The following is a 26,181-nucleotide window of genomic DNA, read 5'->3' as shown; positions in this document are numbered from 1 at the left end:
GTTACATCGTGTACTAAGACCAACGGAAAATGAAAATTTGCGATTTTCTGGGCCGATAATAGTCGGACGTCGTCATACTCATTTCTAGTCAGAATATGAGTCCGATACTGCTCCATTGGGCTGTGATTATGGGGCGTGTTTCAACCGAACCAGAGACCTACAACCAATCAGAGCAAAGGAGCAACGCATAGTTGTCAACAGAACTCAACTGCATGCACGATGGAAGAAGTAGAAGAAGAAGAATATGAGTGTAAACGATCTTTGCCGGTGTTGTAAAAAGAATTTAAGGATACACCGAGTACTTACCAACAAGATCATCATTTTTGAGAGAAATAGTAAAGGTGAATGCAAATACGAACAAGTTCTCTGTTTAGGATTAGAATGAATTCAACCCAAGCGGTCTTTGGTGACGTGGATGATTACATTACTGTTGATCATCTGTCCATCATCGTATAAAGCCCGCCCTGACAATTTGACTGGTCTGAACAGCTCCTGTTTGGGCATAGTTGCTCCACAACGGATCATGTCCAGACCGAATATAGTGGCGTGTTCCTTTAAACTTTAAGTATTGTTTTTTCTTTAAATTTTAAACAGTTATTGCTTCCATTAAAAATGAATTAAAAATTCTGTCACGGTATTTAAAACAAAAAAAAATTCTGAGATTGCCCTGTCTGCATTTAACTGTATCCGGGTAAATTAAGTTATGAAAGTAATTGTCACAGGTAGTGACACCAGACATGCCAAAGATGACCAATTTGAAAGCTTTGGCCTAAAAATATTCTGACTAAATGAGCTAACAAAGTGTTATAATTATCCCTCCTTTTTTTCTGGATTGCCTCTGTTTGACCATAAATCCCTATCTTTAATAGTTCTTGTTATCTGTTTCTTCACAGTTTTTTTTGGAATAGATTTGAAATTCTTATCTTAATTCGTATTTGTCTGTTCTACTGCTGAACCCTTTATCTTGTCACGATTTGTGTCGCCCTGCAGAACTGAAGCATGAGATTCTGGTGTGGAGGCAGACAGCCCATCGCATTAACCCTGCCAGCCGAGAGGAGACTGCCGTCAAGTGTCTTCTCATGCAGAAGGTGCTCAATCTGGAAAGCCTTCTGCGCAAGAAGCTCAAGACCTTCCAGAGGTGCTACACTCATGCTCAATCCATGCTTTTTATTATCTGTCTGGTTAAAATAGAAGCCGTCTGTCTACACTGTGCATGGTGTTTAAAATCATGGATGTATTTTGAATACAAATGTTTTTTTAGTTCTTGCTACAGTAGCTGATTTGTGCACTTCTTTCCACTTGTGTTGTTTAAATGGTGGAAAGAAATTGAACAAAACGAATTAAGCTACACTTATATTCAAGATCAGGGCTTGACTTTAACACCCACCACCAACCTGCCAAATGTGGGTGGATTTCAGCAGTGGTGTGTAAAGGCCCCGATGTACTTCAAGCGAAATCGAAGAATTAACTGATGTAACATAATTTCAAACCAAATCAGGCCAAAACGAACTTCGTTAGAAACTTTCCGGAAAAGTTAGCTTGTACTAACATTGGTCCGTGGCGATTACGTAATAGGTAGGTGTGAACAGAGGCTCCGTCTTCTTTCACTCGGAAATCTTTTCCACTTAATTTCTCCTGTTCAGTTCGTCAAGGTCAGACGTTTGCGAGTGAAAACATGAACGCACTGGAGAGCTGCTTTAAAGTAGAAAATGAAGTTGTACTTCTGAAATGAGACACTGTTTTCATGTTTAATACGGTAAAGCTGATTAATTTTAAGCAATCTATTGTATAAAGTGCTATATAAATAAACGTGGCGTGACTTTACTAGAGTGCCGAATTGCAGAGCTCGTACAAACATATCGTTGCAATGATCAGATGCTTTTCTTATTCTCTATAAAAAAATTCCTGCTGTTTTCTCAATTTTGCTGTGCGTTTATTTTGTTATTGAGAGGAAAGCGCGCAGCACATATTTACATATTCATCTAACCGTCACTCTCACCAGTGTTGGCGGCGTCGGATGTTCACTAACAGTATGTCACTGCTCACGTACTTCAAACTTCGTCTTATTGAAATATATATAATATACATTTTTGTCAAAGTGTTGTCAAAAATATCAACTTTTCAATACATATCGATACTGAAACATCTAAAACTCTTTCAATACAATTTTTTTTGCACAATAGACACACGATACCAGCCGTGCTTTCTCAATCTCTCATCTGTCTGACAGCGAGTTGACACACAAACCCCCCTCACTCACTCGTTTCATTTGCTCCGGATGAATATTATTGGTGTTACAGGGCTTGAATTTCGCTGTGAGATTGCGCGTATTGCGCATAATTTGACTCATTCCCACAGATTTTGTTCTTTTTCACTGCTTATTGTGCTTAAATACTCTTAATGAGTATTTGCGTAAACACAGTCAGTCATGTTTTTAGTGAATGTTAACAGATGAGAAAGAAAACACAGGTGTTACAGTATAATGGATCCATGTCAAGTCTTACAAGCAGCCTAATATGCCTGCTGCCAAATTATGAGATATCATCAAAAATATCTGTATGGCAGTTTTTTCCTATGGTATTGATGTGGAAAATCTGTGGCTAGTAGAAAACCACCTCAGAAAGCCACAGTGGCTCGTGAGCAAAAAAAATTAATGTCAAGCCCTGAATTCTCAAAGTCTCAAGCCTTAAAATCTATAGCCATTTTGATAAGGTATTATGATAAATCTCTTAGTATCAGGTCACTTGAAAAAAAACTTTATCAGGTGCAAAATATATCCTTTCCCGGTTGCATGACACCTGTTTTGTGCAGAAGCCCAGGATGATAAGGGATAAATAATTAACCTGTAGAAAAGTAGGTAATTGTTCTCAATTGCGTAAGCCCTCTGAAGTTCTTGTAGAGAACTCAACAGTACCTTGTTTTGTTGTATTGTTAATTATAAATGCTTCTTTTAACTAAAGAAATCCGATTAGTTCTGCTTGTGATTATGCGGGGCTTGTGGTTTGCTTTGATGACAGATAGAATGATCACAGAAGCCATTTACAGCCTCACATGCTGAGTGGAAAAGGTTCAGGGGGACCACTTGAAATCACCTCTCTAACTCATTTACAGGTGTCCATGATGGCTGAAAGGATGTGTTAACACACTCCGTTCTGTTTTATTCCTTTTTTCTCACAGGCAAATATCACAGGAAGACAAAAACTGGGAGCACAATATTCAAAAACTGCAAAAAAAGGTAAAACAAGGCTGCATTAAGATGGCTCTGGTTGATTAAATGTTGTACCTCTCTGCTAACCCTGGCTTATCTTTCCCGATGTTATCGTATTCCAGCAGGGTCAGCGTTTAGAACACTGGCTCTCAAATTCATTCATTCATTCATTTTCTGTACAAAAATAAACAGAATGTCCTTTACACATTTACATACAAATTGACATTTATTAATGTAATAATATTACTATGAACTGCATAAGCATGACATTGACTGAATAGACATACAAAAAAATCACATAAACAACTGCAGAAGTGTTTACAGTGTTTATAGTTTGGTCTTTAAATATCAGTTGAAATTTGTTGGTTTTATATTTGCTTGGTAGCCAATAATTCGCTGAATCTTACTGTTGTTAGAACACTATCGTTAGCCTTGTTGCAGTCAGGGCCGTAACCACCATAGACATTGAGGGGGACAAGTCCCCCCCCCCCCAATTATTAGAAATGGCCAAATTGCCCCCCCAATATTTGAAATTATTGCACTGCTCTGCTGCACTTCATTATTGTGTTGTATGTCTGTATGTTGTTGTTAGGATGACAAAAAGGTTTAAAAGTTACATTTTAGTCTGGTCTGCCTCAGGTCTAACAGCGCTCGTCAATGTCAAAATGGTTGAGATGGCCAATCAAATCAAAGTAGGCGGGGTTTACATTCTCTTTTGGCTCGTCTTCACACACGTGTCCCTCTTAATATACAATCATTGATGAACATCTTTGATATTAATGAAGAAGAAAAAAAAACTATATGTGAGCGGATTAGAACCCGAAACCTTTGACACGGTTTACAAAAATTCTGCTACCAGACCGCTAGGGAATTCAAATGACAAACAGCAGATCTATGTATTTATTCACTAATGCGAAGAATCTCGGGACTAATAATATGTTTGACGCAAATGAATGCAAATATTGTTTGCAAATAGTCCCAAAAGGATTATTTCCCAACTAGAATTAGACCTAGAATTTCGGTCACTGTTCTGTTTCTTTATGCTTTATAAAAAAATATATAATAATTGTTCTTCACCAATGTTCAAGACATGGTTACGGCCTTGGTTGCAGTTGAATCTGTATGTAATGTACTCTGGGTTATGTATTTATATGTTTAATTGGATGCATGACCTTTGATGTCCTAAACAAAAGATATGTTTCTAGGTGTGTTAACATCATCTCTTCCCTTCTAAAAGTTAGCCATTATATGATTAGCATTATAAAATTTGCAATTTAGCATAGTTTTTTTTCACTGCTGTAAGTGATCCTATCAGAACAGACCTGCGAATCCCAACGAATCCCAAAAAGCTATTGAGAGGGCATAATAGGTATTAGACATGTTTCTGTCTGTCTCGTCTCTAAAACATGTTTTTCATGGTCTTTTACAGCACAGAATAACTGACAAAATCCTCCTGGTCAAGTGTCTGTCTGTCCTTGGGGTGGTCATCTTCATGTTCTTCCTGAACTCCTTTGTTCCTGCCATACATCTGGATCTGGGTAAGAGAGAGACAAACAAGGACACAAATAAACAAGCTTCATCCGTTTCTATTGCTGAACTGGCCCTGCTGTTTACACGCCCCACTATCTAATTATGAGGGCTTGTTTCCTCTCTGTTTGAGCAGAGGAAATGGAATCACAAAAATACTTTGCTATTTTGGAAATGATCAAATGATGTCCCAATTCCTCTACCACAGAGGACACATTTCATTTTATATGCATTAGATTAGGGTTCATAGAATAGAAATAGAGAAACAAATGTTATTCCAATAAAGCTGGCCACATCCTCCCATGATCTAATTGGTGCATGTATAAATCCATCAATGTGTTGATGTGGTAATTGTTTGCAGCTGGGCTTTAAATGTAGAAAGAGACACAAACGCAAAGCCATAACAATGGAGTAGCGTGAGATTAAATAAGACAGCTTACTCGCCCCAAAATTAGTCTTTTGTTTCTGTTTAAAAAAAAATTCTGTATGTTTTTTCTTCCCGCCACACAGCCTTCCTTTTTGCTCTTGCTTTGTCTAAGTGGTTTATGGACATGTTTATTACACTGTGAATGAGATGTCAATTACTGATGGAAATGAGATTGAGAACGTCACCAAACATTATTAGTGAGAACGAGTTGGTCAATCAGAAAATGCCAGCCACGCAGCTCGCTTAGGTTGTTATATTGTTCGGGTCTGATTGTGTATTGATAATCAATTCTCATTTGTGGACAGTTTGATCTTGTGCAGGGATGACACGTGAATATTATTTTCAAAATGATCAAAATGAGCATCTCTTCATACATACAAAATCATGTTTTTTTGCCTTTCCTCAGCTGTGTACATAATTAATTGGCACTGATCGCAAAAAATAATCACTGTACATTACCATTTTCAAAAAACAGTGTGGTTCTGCTTTCAAATTCTCCTCGGTTCCTCGTTCTGATCAAAACCAGGGTCGACCAGCATGGGCTGCAAATGACTGTCATTAGACTTTCATTAGGTTGACACATCACCACTCCGTTTGACCTTTGATATTGATTATTTAATCATGGGCGAGGATACAGTGCGCCTGCTGGAGGGCAATGAAGCACACAGGATGCACTGTGCTCACAGAGCTCCGCACGACTTTCCAATGAAAAGCACATTCATGACAATTAAGTGATTCTTAAGCCCCAAGGCCATCTATTTCCCAGAAAAATTATGTAATTACAATTTGATTATTCTATAATTGACTAGCGAACATTAGCACATTTCTATGAACAACATTAGCAGTAACAGTGCATCTGTGGAGTTTTCTAGGTTTTCACTCCCCCAAAGAGTGTTACGAGTAAAAAAAAGAGTGAAACAGATTTTTAAAGGGGTCATGAACTGCATTGTTTTATTGTTTTGTAATGTTTCCTGTGGTGCACTTATGTTAGCATGATTTTTACATCAAAAATTGTCATAATTAAGAAATGAAGGGCATTTTTCCTACTTTTCACTCTGTTTGAAGGGGCGTGTCTGCTGAGAGACTTCAGAGTTAACGCCCACTGCTGTGATTGGCTAGCATGGTTGTATATGAAATAGCTAAGTATTACATGTTTAACTCTCTCGAAAACTTTTAGCATGTTTTTACTTCTACAACTCTCAAGGTTAACTATATTGTGAAAAGTGTTGATCATAGCATTATATAGATCTATGGCATTATATTCAGATCGTGGCTTGAAAGGTTGCAGTGATGAGCATTGTAGCCGATCACGGACATGTTGAGTGCTTGAATGCAGTGAACACGTCATTGCAACTCAATTTCTGCACACCAGAATGCTGAATGCTTTCATCATAACTGACAGTGCAAACACCATGCAAATAAGAGATTTGTCCATTATTACGGGAGTTTTGGCACGAGCCCAGAACTCTGTCACTAATAAACTTGCGCTGTTTGATTGACAGCTCCAGCGATTGCAATGGGAGTGTTCTTTGATCACTTTCTATACATAATTTAATCACAGTTTTCAAGAGAAACAACTTGAAGTTGACCATTTAGTTACTGGTTTGATTTACTGACACATAGACAAAGAACATCTGACTGTACATGAATCATTACATATCAAAAATTACTGGTCACAGATCCATGTTACATACATGTTGTTGTGGCAATACTGTCGAGTCCATATCATAAAAATCGAAAATGCCGAAAATTGCTGACTGATTTATCAAAGAATCCACAGTGAAATGTACCGCATCAACTCAGACATTTACATTGTTGAAAATAAATAAGCACATTCTTAGCATTAGGATTAGCATTGCTCTTCTCTCCTCGTCATCTCTCACGCTAATGGGCAGGGCCAAAGTTGCAATGATGAAGTAGGCGTTGATTTTCTTCTTTCACCTTTCATAGTATGATGACCTCTCATATGTCAAAAGCTCAAGGAAAATTAGATTTCTCAGTTCATGACCCTTTTAAGGAAATATCAATTAGATTCTCAGTGTGAGACTTTACTCTGAAAGTAAATATATTTTCATGCTCTCAAAATATTAATAAAAAAAGGTTAGAAAACATCTTCCAACATTTAATTTAAGAATCTTGTGTTAATCATTATTTGGTTTTGTGGTAAGTCAACAGTTGCGCTAAGTAATATTTTGTTGTTACACTGATTGATTTGACTGTTTTGATTTGAATATACAGACACCTAGTGCTGTGGATACAGTATTACGAAAAATTGAAAATTGTAGTTTAGCATTGTAGAAATACCCTAGTCAGCCATGATTAATTCATTCCAATGTAAAATAAAGCAGATTTATTAGGCTATAGATGTCTTGAGTTTAAAGATGCACTACGGAACTTTGGCCTCTCTAACACCATCAACGCTTTAACATGGGTTGTGATGCATCTGAAGGTATACATATTGAGTTTTGTTCATTGTTAACCAAAACTCTTCTGTACTGTGACTTTGAAGTATTATTAATTTATTTACATTTGAGAAAAAAATCCATTTAAGATCTGGAGCACATGCATATTAAATGTTAATATCTCAGCTCTTGATATAGTCATTTATTTATAAATAACTAAATTAAGATATAAGACATAATTTATCTCCCGGGTAGCACAAAAGCTGTACCACCAAATAATGAATGAGGAAACAGAGGAAGATTAATCAAAGTAGAAAACACGCAACAGCTCATTTCTTCCTGGAACATCCTGAGAGAGACGGGGTTCTTTATAAAAAGGTGCTTGTAGAAACACATTTGCTTTAAAAAGAAGAACATGATGAGGTGGTGTTTGTGTCTCACTCAACGGGCCAGAATGCCTGGGTTGTTTTGGGTATGATGAATGAGCCTTCAAGGTTTCTCAGGAAAGTTCTTTTAATTGCAGAGCCTTTTCCTCTCTCTTTTTTTCCTCTCATTTTTCTGCTCTGTTTGTGCTGTGCACTGCTGAAGGCCCCCAATTCCTCCTCCATCTTCAGTTGGATGCCGTGGGGGAACACTGAAGCGGAAAGCAAATCAAAAGTTACTTTTTTTGGACGTGTGTTGTGACAAAATCGTCCCAGTGCCAGTGTGGAAGAAGTCTGGGATTCATTTCACACCACGCATGAGCTACAGTGCTTGTGTGTGTGTGTGTGTGTGTGTGTATGTGTTTGTGCCATCCAAATCAGTGAATATAATATACTCTTCGAGAAAAGATGCTACAAAAAAAGTCAGATGATATATCTGTCTGTCTGTCAGGGGTGGTGAATTGGCTCTGGGGAAAAAACTTAAGGTAACCAACTGACGTGAAAGTTTTAATGAAATGCCTCATGTTGTGTTTGACCACAAATCTGTTTAATGCCTCAAAAATTACTTTATATTTAAGTATCAGGTTGATTCTTCTAATCTTATGAAAACCCAAACAAACTTTTTAATCACGGTCTTAAAGAGATTAAAGCTTCATGAATTTCTTTCTCCTGGGTTTTCATTAAATGAGAGGATATTCAAAGACTCTGATAGGAAATTGGAGCTTAATTTTGGAATTACGATTATTTTAAAATATACAGAATACCTTTCAGGGTATCAACCAAACATGAGGGGCATAACAGATATTTGAATAGTGCATGTCATTTACATCAGCGAGGGTCAGACTCTTATTTTTACAGTTAATTTCAACTTTACTTTTCAATTGTACTACTTAACAGTTATGTATAAAAACTGAAAAATCTGTATAAAAAATATTAGTAGACTTGGAGGTAACACTTTAGAATAATGGTCCATCTTTAATAGGTAACTATGTAGGAATTAATGCAGGGCTAATAAGTACATAAACACTTCAGCTATTACTATTAACTAATATAGATACAAGCTTAACTAATCAGTAAGTGATATTGAATTTAGGAGATGGTTCCTTGTTAAATAATCAATAATTACTGAGTAAGATTAACCTCATTAATATCTATTAACTAACTGACAAATTATAAAGAACATTATTGTGTGTCTGAGACAAGATCAGTCATCTTTTTTACTCTGAATAAAGTCATAAAATGCATCACTAATTACTCAAGTGTTACCTAGTCTCTTCAAGGACTATAGTGATCTGGACCATTATTTTAAAGTGAAAAGCATGTTTTTCACTTTAAAATAATGGTCCAGATCACTTGTAGTTCCTACATAGTGACTAGGTAACATTAGTAATTGTGATGCCTTTTATGACCATTTTTAGGGTGCTTTCACACTAGCAGTTTTGGTGTGCATCCGGATTCGATTGACGTCAGAGTTCGGTACGTTTGGATGATGTGATTGTGAATGCGGTCTTCCGAAATTGGGTGCGCACCCGTGAACCGTACCAGAGTCCGCTTAAAAAGGGTGGTCTGGGGTACGGTTCATGTGAACTCCGGTACGGTTCGCTGCTGATGTGAACGCAATCGTACTAAATTGCAGTGAACCGCTATTAATGACATATGATTTGATAAAAATGTGTCTTTGTGTGTGTTTTACTCATTTTGCTGATGAGCGTGACTGACATACTGCAAGCAGAGAGCTGTAGATCTAATCTAATCCCAAATAATATAATATGAACACAGTCCAGCAGGGGGAGGGGGGAGCAATTGAACTCGAGACAATTGGAGCAATTGGTCCAGGCAATCGAACCAAGTGTGAAACCACCCTTAATGTAACACTACTCATTAGTCTTGCATTACTTCCTATTAATGACGGACCATTATTCTAAAGTTAAAATGTTACTGACTTGGAGATTCCCATAACTAGTTACATAACTTTGTCTTCCATCATTCTGCTATTCCGAACAACATTTCCTTTTATGATCTTTACCTCGTTTAAATCAAACCATCTCTACTAATACATTCTCCACCACAATTACAGTACATCCGAGTCCTCTCTGTGACTGCATCTAAATCCTTCTCTGTCTTCTTCTGTTCTTTTTCTCCCTGTCTTTGGCTCTTCCTCTGTTCGTCCTTCTCATCTCTTATTAAATGATTTCCCAAGGGCAATCTCTAGCACTCACCTGTTTAATCAAATGTTGCTTGAATTGGAAGCATACTGTCGCCCCCCTCCGCAATGATTTATAGCGTATCGGTTTGTTGCAGCATTTACTGACCAGTGTAATCCCAAAAGCATGTGTGCATGCATGTGGTGTTTTGTGCTAAATGTGGGAAGCTTGAATAATAACTGTTTGACCATTGTCCAGCCTTTCTTTTTTTTTAATGGAGGCACTTCATTCACTGACATCGCTGGCTGGAGTTCAAAGCTTCTGGCTGGCTAACAGGAAAAAGTCTTTGTGGTGGAAGTGGGGTTTTTAGATAATTGCTCAGTAATTCACTGTTCTGCTTTGAGTGGTGTGGGTTAGATTTTTGACATTTATGACTATTTCGGGCATCAAAATATAGTGAGAATGGTTTTTCATGAATGTTAAGTTTATGCAGGAAATTGAAATTCAAGAGAAGTTTTCCAACTCTTATTTCACTTTTGAAGGAACATTCTTTATTCTTGCACACAATTATCCTTACTGGGCTTAAATTCAAGGAACACCAGCCACGTTTACATGCACACTTTTTTGTCTTTCCGATTAAAATCATTCCAATTGAAAGATTCGGTGGACTGTTTACATGAGACGTTATCTAAACCGATCTGGTGTTTACATGTGCTGACTTTCAATCGGAATCATTTTGTGACATGCGCACACAGTTTGTGTGCCGCATCAAATTCGTAATGTTAGTATCATGGATCAATAGTTCTGTGTTGGTAATTTTTATATTTATTTATTTTTCTGTGGGCGGACATGCAGTAGTTTAAACAAATTTTTGTCCTATACAATGGCTATTTCAACAGCTGTTAATGATGAATGTGGAATCAAAATGAATTAAATTCATTTATTTTGAAAAACACAAAATTAACGATAAAATGCACCCAAATTATTAATAAAAACATAGGATGTACGGTGAAACATGAATGAAAGCATTCAAGACGTGCTCAGCATACTAGTACTAAACGCATAGATATTTCAGATGATTAAGGAAAGATACCATAATCACAAAGGTATAAATATTAACAAAAGTAATTAAAGTAGACTGTGGGTAATGTTACTTAACCAATTTGAAGCAGTTATTGAACTTTTTTTTGTATATCTAACTTACGAGAAACAAAATGTCTCAACGGCCACCAGGACTTTATAAGTTTTATAAAAGCTATTCATTATTTGTTGTAAAGTGTAAGAATCACCTCAGTAAAAATAAATTATTCTGTCAGGCGCAGTTGAAGCCTATAGGACAAACGCTGTCAAGATGAGATTGTGTAGCCAGGCTATGTCTGTGTCATTATTTCAACATCATGTTCATAACATGTTACGAAATAAAAAGTTTAATACCTCAGAAAAATGTACTTTCCTCTCTTGTCAACATTAGCCTGGTGTGACCGCGGCGCGCACTTTTCAGTTGTGGAGGAGCTCCCGCTGAATATCACGTCTCACGTTTGATCGGTTCATGAAAAGGTTTATCCCACCCCTCTCAAACTGATTACAATTTTATTCGGTTTGGCCATTTTTATTCCGATTGAGGTGTTTATATGGAGCATTTTCATTCGAATTGGAATTTTAAACCGATTACAGTGCTCCATGTAAACGCACCTAGTGGTACAAAATGTTATGGATGACCCCACTTTGCTGGGACCATTGTAGTGGATTTTGCTTTTACATGAACAACAAGTTGGCGACCCAGAAAAGTTTATCGACCAAAATAATAATAATAATAATAATAAACTGTCTTAAAGAGGACTTATTGTGCTTTTTACATTTTCAACTTTCCTTTGAGCATGAAAAAGGTTGCAAAGTTACAAAGCACAAAATCCACTCCAATCTATATCAGTAACTCATTGAAATGCCTTGATTGTAGCCTTCATTATTTTCATTATATTTCATTATTATTTTATTTCGGTCCTTACAGACAATTTTCCATAATAAACAAAACAAAAATATACATAATAACCGAAAAAGGTGTAGGCTGAAGCCATTGCTTGACATTTCTTCTGGGCAAGTAGGCTACATGTCACAATATTCCTCATTTAAATATTCCCAGCCCAAGGCAAACATAAAAAAGAGGTGGTTGAGTCTGGTTGAGTTGTGTTAGTAGTGTGTTGAAACTACTACATTTCCGAAACATGTTCAGAGTGGTTAACCAATCACAACACACTGGTCCAGTCGACCAATCAGAGCACACTGTGCTTTTTCGAAAGGAGTGGCTTCATAGAGAAATAAACAGAGCGTTACTGACCAGACCTGATGCTGCAACAATGTAAAATATGTTGAAAAAAAATCATAAAATAAAAGTGCATAATATGGCCTCTTTAAAATCAAATGTTGTAGTTGACACATTTTAACTTATAAGTATACGTTTTCTTTTTTAATGTGTGCATTTTATTATTAGCCCATACTTTTGCGTGCTTTAACCATATAACTAATACATTTGTGCCAAAATATCAACAAAGCAGCATTTTTATACTCTAAAAATAAAAGTTGATTAATTTTTATTCAATTGTATTGTTTGCATTTACCATTTTTTCCCTCCAGACCTTGTGGCACACCAGTTGAGACCCACTACTATTGAGTCCCTTGGTTCCTGATTGTCCACTTCAGACCCTGTGATAAAAATGTCATTTTGACCCCAAAGCTTTGATAGTGTGGGCTGTATGTGACCATCTGCTCAACACATGCTGCTTCAAGGACTATACTCCTCAGAGTCCACACTACGTGTTTCTACATTTAACTCAAGGCCAAAATCTACTCATATACACCATACCATTCAAACACCATCCACAGTTCAAGCCTTCATATTTGTATTCTTAGTACATCGAGGATTAATATTCAACGGAAATATCAATACTGCACAAACAAATAAATGCAAAATAACAGGTAATGACAATTTCCCTTTTACTGTTTTGTCTTGGTAAATGATGACAAACAGTGTACTGGGGAATAATATTTCCTGGAACCTTTTTATCTGGATGCTGTTGTACAATGAACGTCCTCTTAATGGTTGCTCCGGTAAAAACACAACCTAGAGATGATAATCTACTACCTGCACTTAAATACGTTTCAAACTCTGATCTGACTGCTTGTAAATGTTTCTCCCAGCATGTAAGCATTCATTAACTGCACTAATGGCTTCTGTTCGTTTGTTGTAACATTTGCAGCAAGTAATTTTCTTTCTTTTTTTAAATGGTCAACGTCAAACAGTTGCATTTAATATCCAGGTCCAGAATAAAGCCTGCTTTTCTGTGGCTATTATAGTAAAGGTCAAAGGCTGTCATGTGACGCATTAGTTGTGCACAGCCCTGATCTCTAAATGGCACGCTTATTATGATGGACTTCTACCACCGCATGTGATGTAGAAGTTTAACACTGGCCCACGTCTTGCCGTATTATCAGTCTCGCTTTAGTGACTCGTACATTTTGTTCCTGACGTGCTGCATATGTTTTTATTCCCAGAGGCTTCTGGGAAACGGTACATCAGCTAATCAGTAGTAAAATGTCTGGCAATATTTCTTCACATTGTGTACATTTCTGTTAATCATTTTAGTTAATGTCCTTTTTATTTCACCTCCATTCTTGATAGATTTTTCTGATAGATTTTACAAAAACATCTGAGAGGATTAAAATACACAGTGGTACAGAATTTACTGTACTACTTAAAGGGAACGTTCATATGAAAATGAAAATTCTGGAATCATTTACTCACACTCAGGTTATTCCAAACCTCTATTTTTTCTTTATTCTGTAATGGAACACACAAAAAATATATATTTTTGAAGAAAAAAAAAAAGTTTCAAAATATAAAAATCTTATCGAACCCATGCTTTTTTTATGGACAAAAAATATTTTAAACGTTCTATTCATCGAGGAATCTGAAAGAAAAAGGATCACGCTTTCCACAAAGGTATTCCGCAGCACAACTATTTTCAACATAAAGGGATAAAGGGAAGAAAACCGCCACATTTATGTTTTGTTATCTCTGTTGTAGTTGCGATTCCCATTGTTTATTTAGACTGAGGTAATAAGATCAGTGTTGAACCCATCACAGAAGCCTTTAATGAAGACTATCCAGTAACTGGCTTAGGCCTATTATTCTTACACCCTGACAACCCGTAGTCCATTGTGGCGTTGCGGAATTCCTGTGGTGTCAGTGTATCGATGTGCAGAGCGTTTATGAGTCTGTTTGTGGGGTGGCTGGACTGTGTTTCTAATTGAATGCCGCTGTTTGGTCTCTTTCCCGCTGACTGAGGTTTTGTGTGAGTGGAATACCAGATTTAGGACCACTGTGGTCGGCTGATGAGAATGTGTTTGTGGTCATGGGAAGGCAAGATAGATTGAGGCATAACATATGATTGATGCATTGCATTAACTACCGGTCGGCTGTTTTCCAGGATTCCATTATCTTAAAACCTTTATTTTATAAAATTGCATTTGTGTTCGCAGTGTTCTCTGTTTTTTCCTCAGTGATCTTGACTTGATGTACTGTTTTGTCCCTCAGGTTGGATTGCTATCTTGGGTGCTCTGTGGTTACTGGTGCTGGCTGACATTCAGGACTTCGAGATCATACTTCACAGGGTGGAATGGGCCACCCTGTTGTTCTTTGCTGCTCTGTTTGTGCTTATGGAGGTATGGTAATGCTCACAAACGCCCACATATCCCAATGTTCTGTCATGTATTACATCACAGTAATGTCTAGTCATTGTTTACAAGGCTGAAAAGAGCAGTTTAGTTGGGCGCCGACCCATGTTGTGTTTTGTATGCTTGTTCTGAGCTTGCCATGTTCATATCAAATATGCATTGAGTTTTAATCAATCAATCAATCAATCAATCAATCAATCAATCAATCAATCAATCAATCAATCAATCAATCAATCAATCAAATCACTCAACCAACCAATCAATCAATCAACCAACCAACCAACCAACCAACCAACCAATCTTTTCATAGTTAGATATCTGAATTTACACAATTGTGAAAAAATATATATTTTAAATGTAATCTAGTTTTAAATTAATCTTTTAATTAAATATATATATATATATATTTTCTAAATTTGATCTTTACAAACCCGAGCCTAAGCCTAAAGGGGAAAAAGTGCATTGTTAGAAAAGACAAAATATTTAAAGTGCATTGGCATGAAAGATAAGAAATATTTAATAGTGTTTATATTAGTGTTTTTTTATGTTTATTTTTATCTATCACATTCTGAAATAAAGAGAGAGAAAGAGGGTGACTTCGAGATTGGGAGTCTAAGTAAAGGAAAAGTTAGCATGTCAGCAGCATAAATGCTGGGTTTGCTGTTTGTGTTGGTTTAATCCTTTGTTTTGTAAGGAAGACAGTATTCACACAGGGAAGACCACCCCTTGGGCTTAGTGGGGAGCTTAATGCTTCTCCAAGATAAACTGTTTGCCCTCTAGAGCAGAGCCAACATTCACAATCATTTATACCAGTGTGCTCCGCAAGCAGCGAGACAAAAATAAGAGGAATTTTGATATTCCACTTCCATTGTTTAAAAGATGGAAAATCAGGACTGTCAGGTTAAATGTCTGTTGTTTTGGTTTCTGGTCTATGGCTTGATTTTCTCTTTGGTGTGTTTTAAGGCCTTAGCCCAGCTGCAGCTCATCGACTACATTGGGGAGCAGACAGCAGTGTTGATAAAAGTGAGTATTTTCTCCAGAATATTTTCTACAGTCTTTGGGGGGATTTCACTAACAATTTAGCAGGGGCTGTCTGTGTTTTTTTGGTGCTCAACTCACTAAATAAGTTATGCAAATCACCACAAAACCTATCCAAAATGTTTTCATGAAATCTTTGGTGATACGATCACAAGTGGGGAGGTGACACATGTTTACATGTTGGAAGTAATATGTCTCAAATGTGTCTCCTGGGACCACTTGCGATCGGATTTTGAGGAAAATTCCTCAGAATAAAGGCAGAATATGGGACTAAAATAAGAATTGTATACTGTAAGATATGGAAGCTTGTTTCCAACAAAGAATAAAAAATAAAAAATTTTACTGCGACTTTTTAGCTCACAAATCTGACTTTTTTCTCACATTTTTTTCTGACTTTTTTATATAGTTATAAATTTGCAATTGCGAATTATAAAATCAGAATTGTGTGATATAAAGTTGCAATTGCGAGTTATAAAGTTAGAATTGCGTGATATAAAGTTGCAATTGCGAGTTATTAAGTCAGAATTGCGTGATATAAAGTTGCAATTGTGAGTTATAAAGTCATAATTGCGAGATATAAAGTTGCAATTGCGAGTTATAAAGTCAGAATTGTGTGATATAAAGTTGTAATTGCGAGAAAAAAAGTCAGAATTGCGAGATATAGTCAGAATTGTGAGATATAAAGTCAGAATTGCGTGAAATAAAGTTGCAATTGCGAGTTTATCTCGCAAATCTGACTTTTTTACTCAGAATTACGAGTTTATATCTCGCAATTCTAACTTTATATCTCGCAATTCTGACTTTTTTCTCACTTTATAACACGCAATTACTAGATATAGTCAGAATTGCATGATATAAAGTCAGAATTGCATGATATACAGTCAGTCAGAATAACATGCAATTCTGACTTCATAACTCACAATTGCGAGTTTATATCTCGCAATTCTGACTTTTTTTCTCTCCGAATTGCAAGATGTAAACTCACAATTGTGAGATAAAAAGTTGCATGAGAAACAAAGCTGCACTTGCGAGATACTGTATAGTCACACTTAATGAGATATAAAATCACATTTTGATATATAAATAGATATTACGTGAAGCAAAGTTACAATTACCTTTTTATTTAGATGGCCATTCACTGTTGTCTGGAACACGGAAGGACTAGCATTTACAAATGCAATGTGATCACATTACAAAGCACTGGATGCCGTTTATACCTGTATTTAGCATTGTCCACTTCACACATCAGATCACTCAAGATGTTAATAGCAGCTACTGTATAAACAAGGTGGGTTCTGGAAGTAAAGTTCTGTTTCCAAGAGGGGAATTCATTTTTACTGATAAATTATGAACATTAAAGACCCATACTTTGAGCAACAGTACAAGGTTGTTAATTCGTAGTAAATATCCGTCATCCCGTATTATCTCAACTTATTTTTTTTAATTATAATTTTTAACAGTGGGGGGGTCCTGGTGAGAAACTATACATTACCCATGATTCTGTAAAGAAATCTCCACCAATCAGAGAATCACAACAAGCAAATTGCAACAAAATAATTTTCTGTTTTCTGTTCGCAGTTCCATGAAGCATCGCAAATTACATAATAGATTCAGTCTTCCTACTCTCTCAAACTATTTATGTATTTGTGTGCATATGTACATATTTCGCAACGAGCATAAAATATTGATATCTTTAAATAAATAGTTCTATACTTCTCCGTTGTTTTAAATAGTTTATTATGCGATGCTTCAAGGATTTTTTTTTCTTTCCCTCATTAAAGCTGTTAAGTACACAGTCTTGTACCAATACATTTTTTTTTTGCTTCAAATTAAAGTTTGTAATGATGTTATGAACAGAAAGGAATAAATAGGAAAATACTTTGTGAATCCAAGGCCACTGAAAAAGTGGGCAGAAACTGTTGTACTCTATAACTTTTTCATTCGTAGACCATAATTCTAAGAGCATGTGTTTCCACACATAAAAAACACTGTAAAGTAGCCAAATGAACCTCATTAAATATTGTGGCTGGCTGAAATAATTATCTTTGATCCAGTAGTGAGGCTGTGTGAGCCATAAATAGAGAGATTTCCACAGGCATGGAAGTGTCCAGCTTTGCCTGGCTGGCGATCACACTCTGATAGACCCGTCAGCTTGTGTTTGGTGTGCGGGCCTTTTACAATCACAGTAATTATTCATGACAGGTGCTGCTGTGGAGCTCTGATGCATTCAATCCAATCATCGGCACCAGAACCCACAAAATCTGACCATGTACAGTAGATAAACAACCAAGAAGAAGAATAGTTGGGAAACAACTGAAATAAAACCATGTTCTAATAAACAGCATTCGTACATGCGTATAAAAAGCTACAGTGTGTTTTCACATACGCTATCGGGATGAAAAACAGGCATATGGTGAGAAAGTGTGTGTTTATGTCTGCTTGTGTACATGTGTGGTGTTTATGAAAGCAACAGACCGTGAAATAATGAATTCAACGTGACTGTGTCATTAACACATTGTCTGCAAAGCCTCCCACCTTTGTGTTGGCATATACGGACCTTGAGACTGACAGAGAGATGGGGCTTGTGTGTGTGTGCGTTTCGTTATGACATATTTTATTGTTATCTTCTCTCCCAGGCAGTGCCAGAGGATGAGCGCTTGGCCATCGCCATCATTTTGGTCATGTGGGTCTCAGCGCTGGCCTCCTCTCTTATAGACAACATTCCCTTCACTGCCACTATGGTAAGGAACGCACACGACTCAGTCAATTATTTGCACACAAACACAAAGATTTGGTAAAACAAGAATAGTTCTCCATTATATTTAACTTTTTCATAAAGGTTGTATCAAGACACAATTTTTTTTAAATAATGCTGAAATAATTTCTTAATATTATCAATTTTGAAAATATTTGCTTGATATTTTTGTGAATACTGAGATTGTTTTTCCATTTTGTTAAACATTTTTAATTTGATTAATAGTTAAAAGTTTAAATGCTTGGATCAATTTAATGCATCCTGCTGAATATTTTTTTTTTTTTAAATTTCTTTAAAAAAATCATACTGATCCCAAACTTTTGAGCAGTATTGTATTCATACACATGGAGCACCCATTGAAGCGATGTCCCTTCAGTTGACGGACTGACAATTGACTTTTTTTGCTGTTGTTGATGCAGTTACAATTATACTTAATTAATTAAATTATAAATTTAAAAAGATTAAATTTTTTGTAAGAATTATTTGCCATTAGATGGTGAAATTGCTCACCATTTTATTTTAATTTCACCTTTTTTCAATCTTGTTTTTGCATTTCCCTGCAATAGGCCTAGACCAGGTAGCCTGACGTCGTCATACTCAAATCTAGTCAGAATATGAGTCTGATACTGCTCCGTTGGGCTGTGATTATGGGGCGTGTTTCAACCGAACCAGGAAAGACCTCAATTGGATAGACCTACAACCAATCAGAGCAACGGAGCGACGCATAACGTTAGTTGTCAAATGTCAACAGACTCAACTGCACTGTGTTGCCATGTCCGCGGGTTGAAGCGACCCCAATTATGTGATATGCAGACCCAGGAATGCAATGTTTAGCTGCCATCCCTGCCAAAATAACACATATTTTACCCCCCAAATGCCTTTTTTCCCGGAGAACCCCCCATGGAAAGCTATTGAGCTTGTTTTTGGCTAGTTTTGAGGAACGTTAGCAATTGGGCGGGTTTTGTTGTAAAAACTTGGCAACCCTGTACCTGCACGCACGCTGGAATAATGCTGCCTTCACGTGCTCTCGGAATTATCGTAAATACGAGTTTCCTAGGTAAACATTGCACATGAACGCCCTCACATTTTGAAACTTGAATGCAATGTGCTCGTAATCACGACTTCAGAAGTCGGAATCATCATATTTCCGATAGCACGTGAAGGCAGCATAAGTAGCCTAACGTTAGAAGAAAAATATGAGTATAAACGATCTTTGCCGGTGTTGTAAAAAAAAAAGGATACACAGAGTTTACTTACCAACACGATCATCATTTCTGAGAGAAATAGTAAAGGTGAATGCATATACGAACAAGTTCTCAGTTTAGGATTAGAACAAACTCAACCCAAGCGCCTTTGATGACGTGGATGATTACGTTACTGTTTATCATCTGTCCATCATCGTCTAAAGCCCGCCCTGACAATTTCATTGGTCCGAACAGTTTCTGTTCGGGCATAATTACTTCTCTACCGATCAAGTCCAGACCGAACTGCCCGAGTAAAAATGTTGTGGGCGGGGCTAGCATCCAGGCTATAGACCAGGGGCATTCAATTAAAATTCCAAGAGGTCCGGCCTCTATATTTCCTTCCCAGTGGAGGTCCGCACAATACTTTTTTGGAACATTTTAATCTTGGCAACAGTAGTACTTTGTAAAAGAAAAAAAGAATCCTAAATAGTCATCAAATGTGAGGATATTGGGTCCCGAGAGCTATAGCGGTGCTGTCTGAGAATTAATTGCATAAGATTATTAAAAGGTAAGATCATATGTTTTACTCAGGCTATTATAATTTTTACATTTAGATACCCATGTATGGCAGAAAGCCATATGACTGATGAAAGGTACTGTATGGGGGTTCAGGGTTTTCCTCTTGAAGTCTGGGACATTTTTATATTTTGTTTAAAATAAGTATCTACCAAAAAACAACAACATGCATAATATTCAAAATGCTAGTAATTAGTAATTTCAGTCAATTTTCCCAATTATAACTTTGTTTATTTTGAAATGCTCTCAACATGCTAATTAATAATGCTAAATGTGGATAAAAAAATGGCTTGTCTCAAAAACCTGTTTTATCATATATGTATGACAGATAAAAACAATTGTATTTGCTGCATTTTTATTTTCTGCAGTGTTTTAGCAAAAGTATCAATCTATTTTGCTGTTCACTGCGTTTTTGCTACTGTTGTTAAAATAACCGCGTCATCTGCAGCTCTTAATGTGGCGCTTTAGCATCTTAAGCGGGAGAGAGAAGCAATGCGCACAGAACGGGAAGGGCTTGAATGAAGTTCGTTTAGCGCTAGATACAAATTTTATAGGATATAACCGAAATATCATTATCATATAAACGACCCTTAGCATTTGCGGTGTGTACTGCTCCATTGTTTTGATGTGCTGCTTGAATTGTGCTACCATTGTATGCCTCACAGTCCAGTTGGAACCAAGCCAGGGTCTGGAACCAGACCGCGGTCTGCTAATTGAGGACCCCTGGCCAAGACAAAGTCTTTTATACAGTTTTGTTAACAAGAAATTATGTGTAAGGTGCAATGTACAGTCATCTGATCATTATCAGAAAATAAGATGATCAGAGAGCTGCAACTAATGATTATTTTTTCTGTCGACTAATCTAACGATTATTTTTTCGATTAGTCGACTAATCTAACGATTATTTTCCAGATTTATCTTATTATTCTTTTTTACTGATTATTGTATTTCAAAGAGGGTAGTGAATTTGTATATTATTTTAACATGAAATCAATGAATGATGACAATATTAATTGTATTTCAGGAAGGGTAGTGTACATAGTTTGCCATTTTATAATGAAATATATAAACACAAGAAGCTTTTTAAACATAATATATAATGATACTATTCATCATAAAATGTATACAGAGTAGGCCTAATTAGGAAAAGTTGTTTACTATAGGCTAGTAGTTGAGTATGATTTACTTATTGATTTGTGTCAATAGTAAACGAAAATGCACTTGTATTTATCTGCAAAAGGTTCACATACAGGAGCTTTCAGCATAGTTTTAATATAGTATAACTAGTCGTCTATTTTGAAGATACATGTGCATAAACAACGACTAAAGCTGCCAGAAGTTTTTGCCCAAACTTCAAAGACACATTTAAATGATTAAAGCTAGAGGCATATCTTAACTTTAATGTTACTTTAATCATGCAAAGTGCAAACTACCTATATACAGCATGTTTTATGCATATGTGTTTGGGACAGAGGGGAACCGGGTCGCATTAAAAGGAGATATATGCAGCCCATAATAAATAAAAGCACGAGACGTACTGGGGTCGGAGAAGAACCCCGGAAAATGTGACCATCTGTTGCAATACACGCGCCACGGTTCAGCTGCTAGAGACGAACACTAGCAGCAGGGTTGCCAGGTTTACACAACAAAACCCACCCAGTCGTTACTCAAAACTAGCCCAAAACAAGCCCAACCGCGTTTCGGGGAGGTTCTCTGGTAAACATCGCGTTCGGGGGGTTAAATATGTGTGTTTTTTTGCTTCAACCCGCGGACATGAGACACAGCCCGCGGCAACAGTGTAGAAGTAGCCCAATTCCGCGGAAAAAAAGCGGACTTGGCAACACTGACTGCAGTGTGAAAGCTCCCGCTCTCCACGCGCACAGCTTCTGCTCTGCCACCGCGCGCAGTAATAAACCGGCGTTACAGAGCGAACAAAGCACAGTTTTATTCGGCTTCTGTTTAAAGTACTCCCACACTTTTGAATGTCGCGGTCTGGCTTTATATGATAAATTATCATTTTCACTATGCCCGGGAGCAGAAGCTGCCATTATTCTAGATCTTCTGTTCCATTCTAGAACGTAAATAATGTGCCGCCGACGCGTCGACGCATTTCACGCACGTCGACGTATTTTCGTAGTCGACGTCATCGACGACGTCGACGCGTCGTTGCAGCCCTAGATCAGACCCATGAACCAGGAGGGTCTTGGATGAATTTATGTAACAATGTTATCCCTTACTTAACTTGTCATATCTTGCCTAGACTACCAGATTTTAGAGTTTTTTTCAATTTAAGCCCTGCAAACAAAGTAAAGTATGCAACATTCCAGTACTTTTTATACAATATTTGGTCAATATGTAGAAGACAGGTCGGAGCTGTTGTATGTTTTTTAATTAATTAGAAATATGTTTTTTCAAATAGTATGTCAAGCTGCTGGACACTGCCATCACTGCTTGACATGTCGTGTCAACTGCCCACGTTCTGTTGACAAATAGGTGAAAGTAGTGCATCTTATCCTCTATACATCTGAGAAACAGTAGTGAGTGATGATGTGCTATCAGAGCAGCGCATGAATCATGTGTATCATGAAGGAACACGTGCTGTGAGCTGATATGATGAACATGCCACCAAACACACAGAGCTGTGCTGCCAATCGCTCACTGCCAAATGAGCAGAAGGGAAGAATGCAGGGCAGATGAAGAGACAAGTCACTCCAGAAATCACTTAGCATTTCAAAAGCCTTTTCATTTCCTTCTTCTCCAGCGTTTTCACACACGTTTCATGGGATCTGTCTATTTTGCCCTCTTTTCTTACTTGGATTTATAACTAGTTGTTAGGTTGCCTGAACGACTAGTTGATTACTCTATTTAGCCAGTTAAAGCTGCAGTAGGTAACTTTTGTAAACATTTTTTTTTTTACATATTTGTTAAACCTGTCATTATGTCCTGACAGTAGAATATGAGACCGATAATCTGTGAAAAAATCAAGCTCCTCTGGCTCCTCCCAGTGGTCCTATTGCCATTTGCAGAAATACACCGCTCCCGGGAAGAAACAACCAATCAGAGCAAGGAGGAGTGTCTTGGAATGTCAATCAAGCTTGTGTGTGCGCCGCTGATCACACCCCTTTCATGCACAGCGCGTACAGGCGTTTAAATTCAAGATTATCGGTGTGCCGCAGCTTTGCTTATGGCGGACAAACAATCCAAACTGCCAGTTCATCGAGTGGCACCTGCTCATAAAATAAAGACGGGTAAACGGAAAAAGACAGATGACGATGATAAAAAATACAAAAAGAAAGAATTAGATAGAGCCCAAAATAAAACAAGGGTAAATATCAGAGCGGCTTTTCCAAGGTGGAGGGAGCTACGTGTCCTGAAAGGATTAAAAACGATGCAGAGTTAGCCACATTTCAGCAAGTAAGTCGGAGCCCATTGACTCAGTGTCAAAACTCTAGTCGCATAACATACAGATAAAATGTCACGCACTGTGCAAAGCAACTATTGAAACCTACTAATTCACTGGCTTGTCATGTTGCTGAAATAATGTACTAGCAAATCTTATTTAGCATTACATATCGATAGAATAATTACTTGCATACTGTAACGTTAGTTACTGTTATATTATCTTACTAGCTATTCATTACTTATAGAAATAGTGCAACGTCATATAGGCTAGTTACATTACATATATTGCAAAATTCTTAATGTTTTGAGGACCAAGTTTGTAGTCAAAGTATGGGCAGGCCATAGTCAATGTAAATCATATTGTTGATGTTTCGTCCGTACCAGTGAATGTGCCATAACTGTTTATCCGCCGTCATCGGTGGCCTGCTTGCTTACTAGCCTGCGCGTTCACGGCAGGCTCCGTTGTGATAGGGGAGGAGCTGTGGAGGGAGGGCTGTAGCGCAGCAGAGAGCAAGGGGGAGTGACCTGTGAGTTGTGCTTGTTCAAATTTTCAGGCTAAGTCAACGTTTTCTAAAAACTCCCTACTGCAGCTTTAATTTGACCCTGATTATATATGTATCTTAGGGAGCGTTACATAAAGATCTTAATCTGTTTGTCTAGTCGGTTGTTGGACTAGTTGATCACCGGTTGTCCTGCAGCTCTCATATTTTGGCTCATTCTTTTTCTCACTGTCTGCCTCTTTCTCTCCCTTTGCCAAAAAAAAAAAGGGTGAAATGGACTTGAGCTCAGCATACACCTGTGGTGGTAATGGATCATATTGATTTTGCAGGACTCGTCACTGTATAAATACAGAAAAGACTTCTCAACAGTGCCCTCTAACAATCTGAATGTAAAAATGCCATGCAGTTAGACACACACTTCACTTCTGTTTTCGACTCCACCAACAACAAAAATCAGCATACATTCAGTTATTTTGAACTGTCCTCTTGAAAAGTTGTATGAATGCTGTATGTTGGTGTCCCAACCAGACTTCATAACTAGCTTAACCAAAAGTCTGAATTACTCACCCTCATGACATTCCAAATTTGTATACTTTCGTTCATCACAAATTAAGATCTTTTTGATGAAATCTGAGAGATTTCTGTCCCTCCATAGTCAGCTACGCAACTGACACTTTGATGCTTCAAAAAGTTCATAAAGAGATTGTAAAATTAATCCATATGAATTGAGCGGTTTAGTCAAAATTTTCGCTTTGATGAACAGATTGCATGTAGGCTTTTATTCACATATAAACATTGATCAGCGAACATAAACAGAAGCTCAACCTGACATGCTTGATGCATGAGAACAAACCTCATTGGTTCTTGCAAAAGCTCTAATGTGATACATAACACACCAGAATGAACCTCATTGGTTCTTGCAAAAGCTCAAACGTGATGCATAACACACCAGAATGAACCTCATTGGTTCTTGCAAAAGCTCAAACGTGATGCATAACACACAAGATTGAACCCCATTGGTTCTTGCGGAAGCTCAAACATGATGCATAACACACCAGAATGAACCTCATTGGTTCTTGCAAAAGCTCAAACGTGATGCATAACACACAAGAATGAACCTCACTGGTTCTTGCAAAAGCTCAAACATGATGCTTAGCACACCAGAATGAACCTCATTGGTTCTTGCAAAAGCTCAAACGTGATGCATAACACACAAGAATGAACCTCATTGGTTCTTGCACGTCAAGCAAACATGCTTGAGCTTCTGTTTACCATAACTGATGTGTGAGTTGATGAATGTTTATATACGAATAAAAGCCTAAATTCAATCTGTTCATTGTATAAAGCGATCGTGTCCCTTCTGAAAATTTTGGACTAAACGGCTCAATTCATATGGATTCGTTTTTATGATCTCTTTATGAACTTTTTGAAGCTTCAAAGTGTCAGTTGCATAGCTGCCAAAGGAGACACAGAAATTTCTCAGATTTCATGAAAAAGATTTGAATTTGTAAGATGAAGATGAAAAAAAAAAAAGTCTTACTGGTTTGGAACGACATGAGAGTGTGTAATTAATGAAATAATTTTAAATTTTGAGTGAACTAACCCTTTAAGTGTCATTACTCATTACTTTAGACCATTTTATGCAGGAAACCAGCACTAACCAGAATATACAGGCTTGGAAATTCATGCTGGTCTAAACAGCAAATTTCTGTGTATTTCAGTGGTGAGAATTTTAAATTGCATTATATTGACTCCATATCACACCATGCATAAAGCAATTTTAAATTGACCTTCATGTGCTTGTCATGTCTAGGTCTATATAACACAGACAATGTGTTCTAGTTAAGTATTCTATACGTTTTTAA

At 37.1% G+C, this 26,181-nt stretch overlaps 1 protein-coding gene across 1 annotated transcript in view; it reads left to right on the top strand.

Annotated features, from left to right (window-relative positions):
• oca2 (oculocutaneous albinism II) overlaps positions 1-26,181 on the top strand; it is a 120,740-nt gene that overhangs the window by 63,384 nt on the left and 31,175 nt on the right. The window contains exons 16-21 of the mRNA XM_079840354.1: positions 991-1,138; positions 3,178-3,235; positions 4,638-4,746; positions 14,722-14,849; positions 15,825-15,884; positions 18,536-18,640. Coding sequence (XP_079696480.1) covers positions 991-1,138; positions 3,178-3,235; positions 4,638-4,746; positions 14,722-14,849; positions 15,825-15,884; positions 18,536-18,640 — 608 coding nt within the window. The remainder of the gene's footprint in view (positions 1-990; positions 1,139-3,177; positions 3,236-4,637; positions 4,747-14,721; positions 14,850-15,824; positions 15,885-18,535; positions 18,641-26,181) is intronic.

The sequence above is a fragment of the Gobio gobio genome (assembly GCF_949357685.1).
Source record: "Gobio gobio genome assembly, chromosome: 17".
Lineage (NCBI taxonomy): Eukaryota > Metazoa > Chordata > Actinopteri > Cypriniformes > Gobionidae > Gobio > Gobio gobio.
Note: the sequence above shows the minus strand (reverse complement) of the source record. Positions and strands in the feature narration are given on the sequence as shown.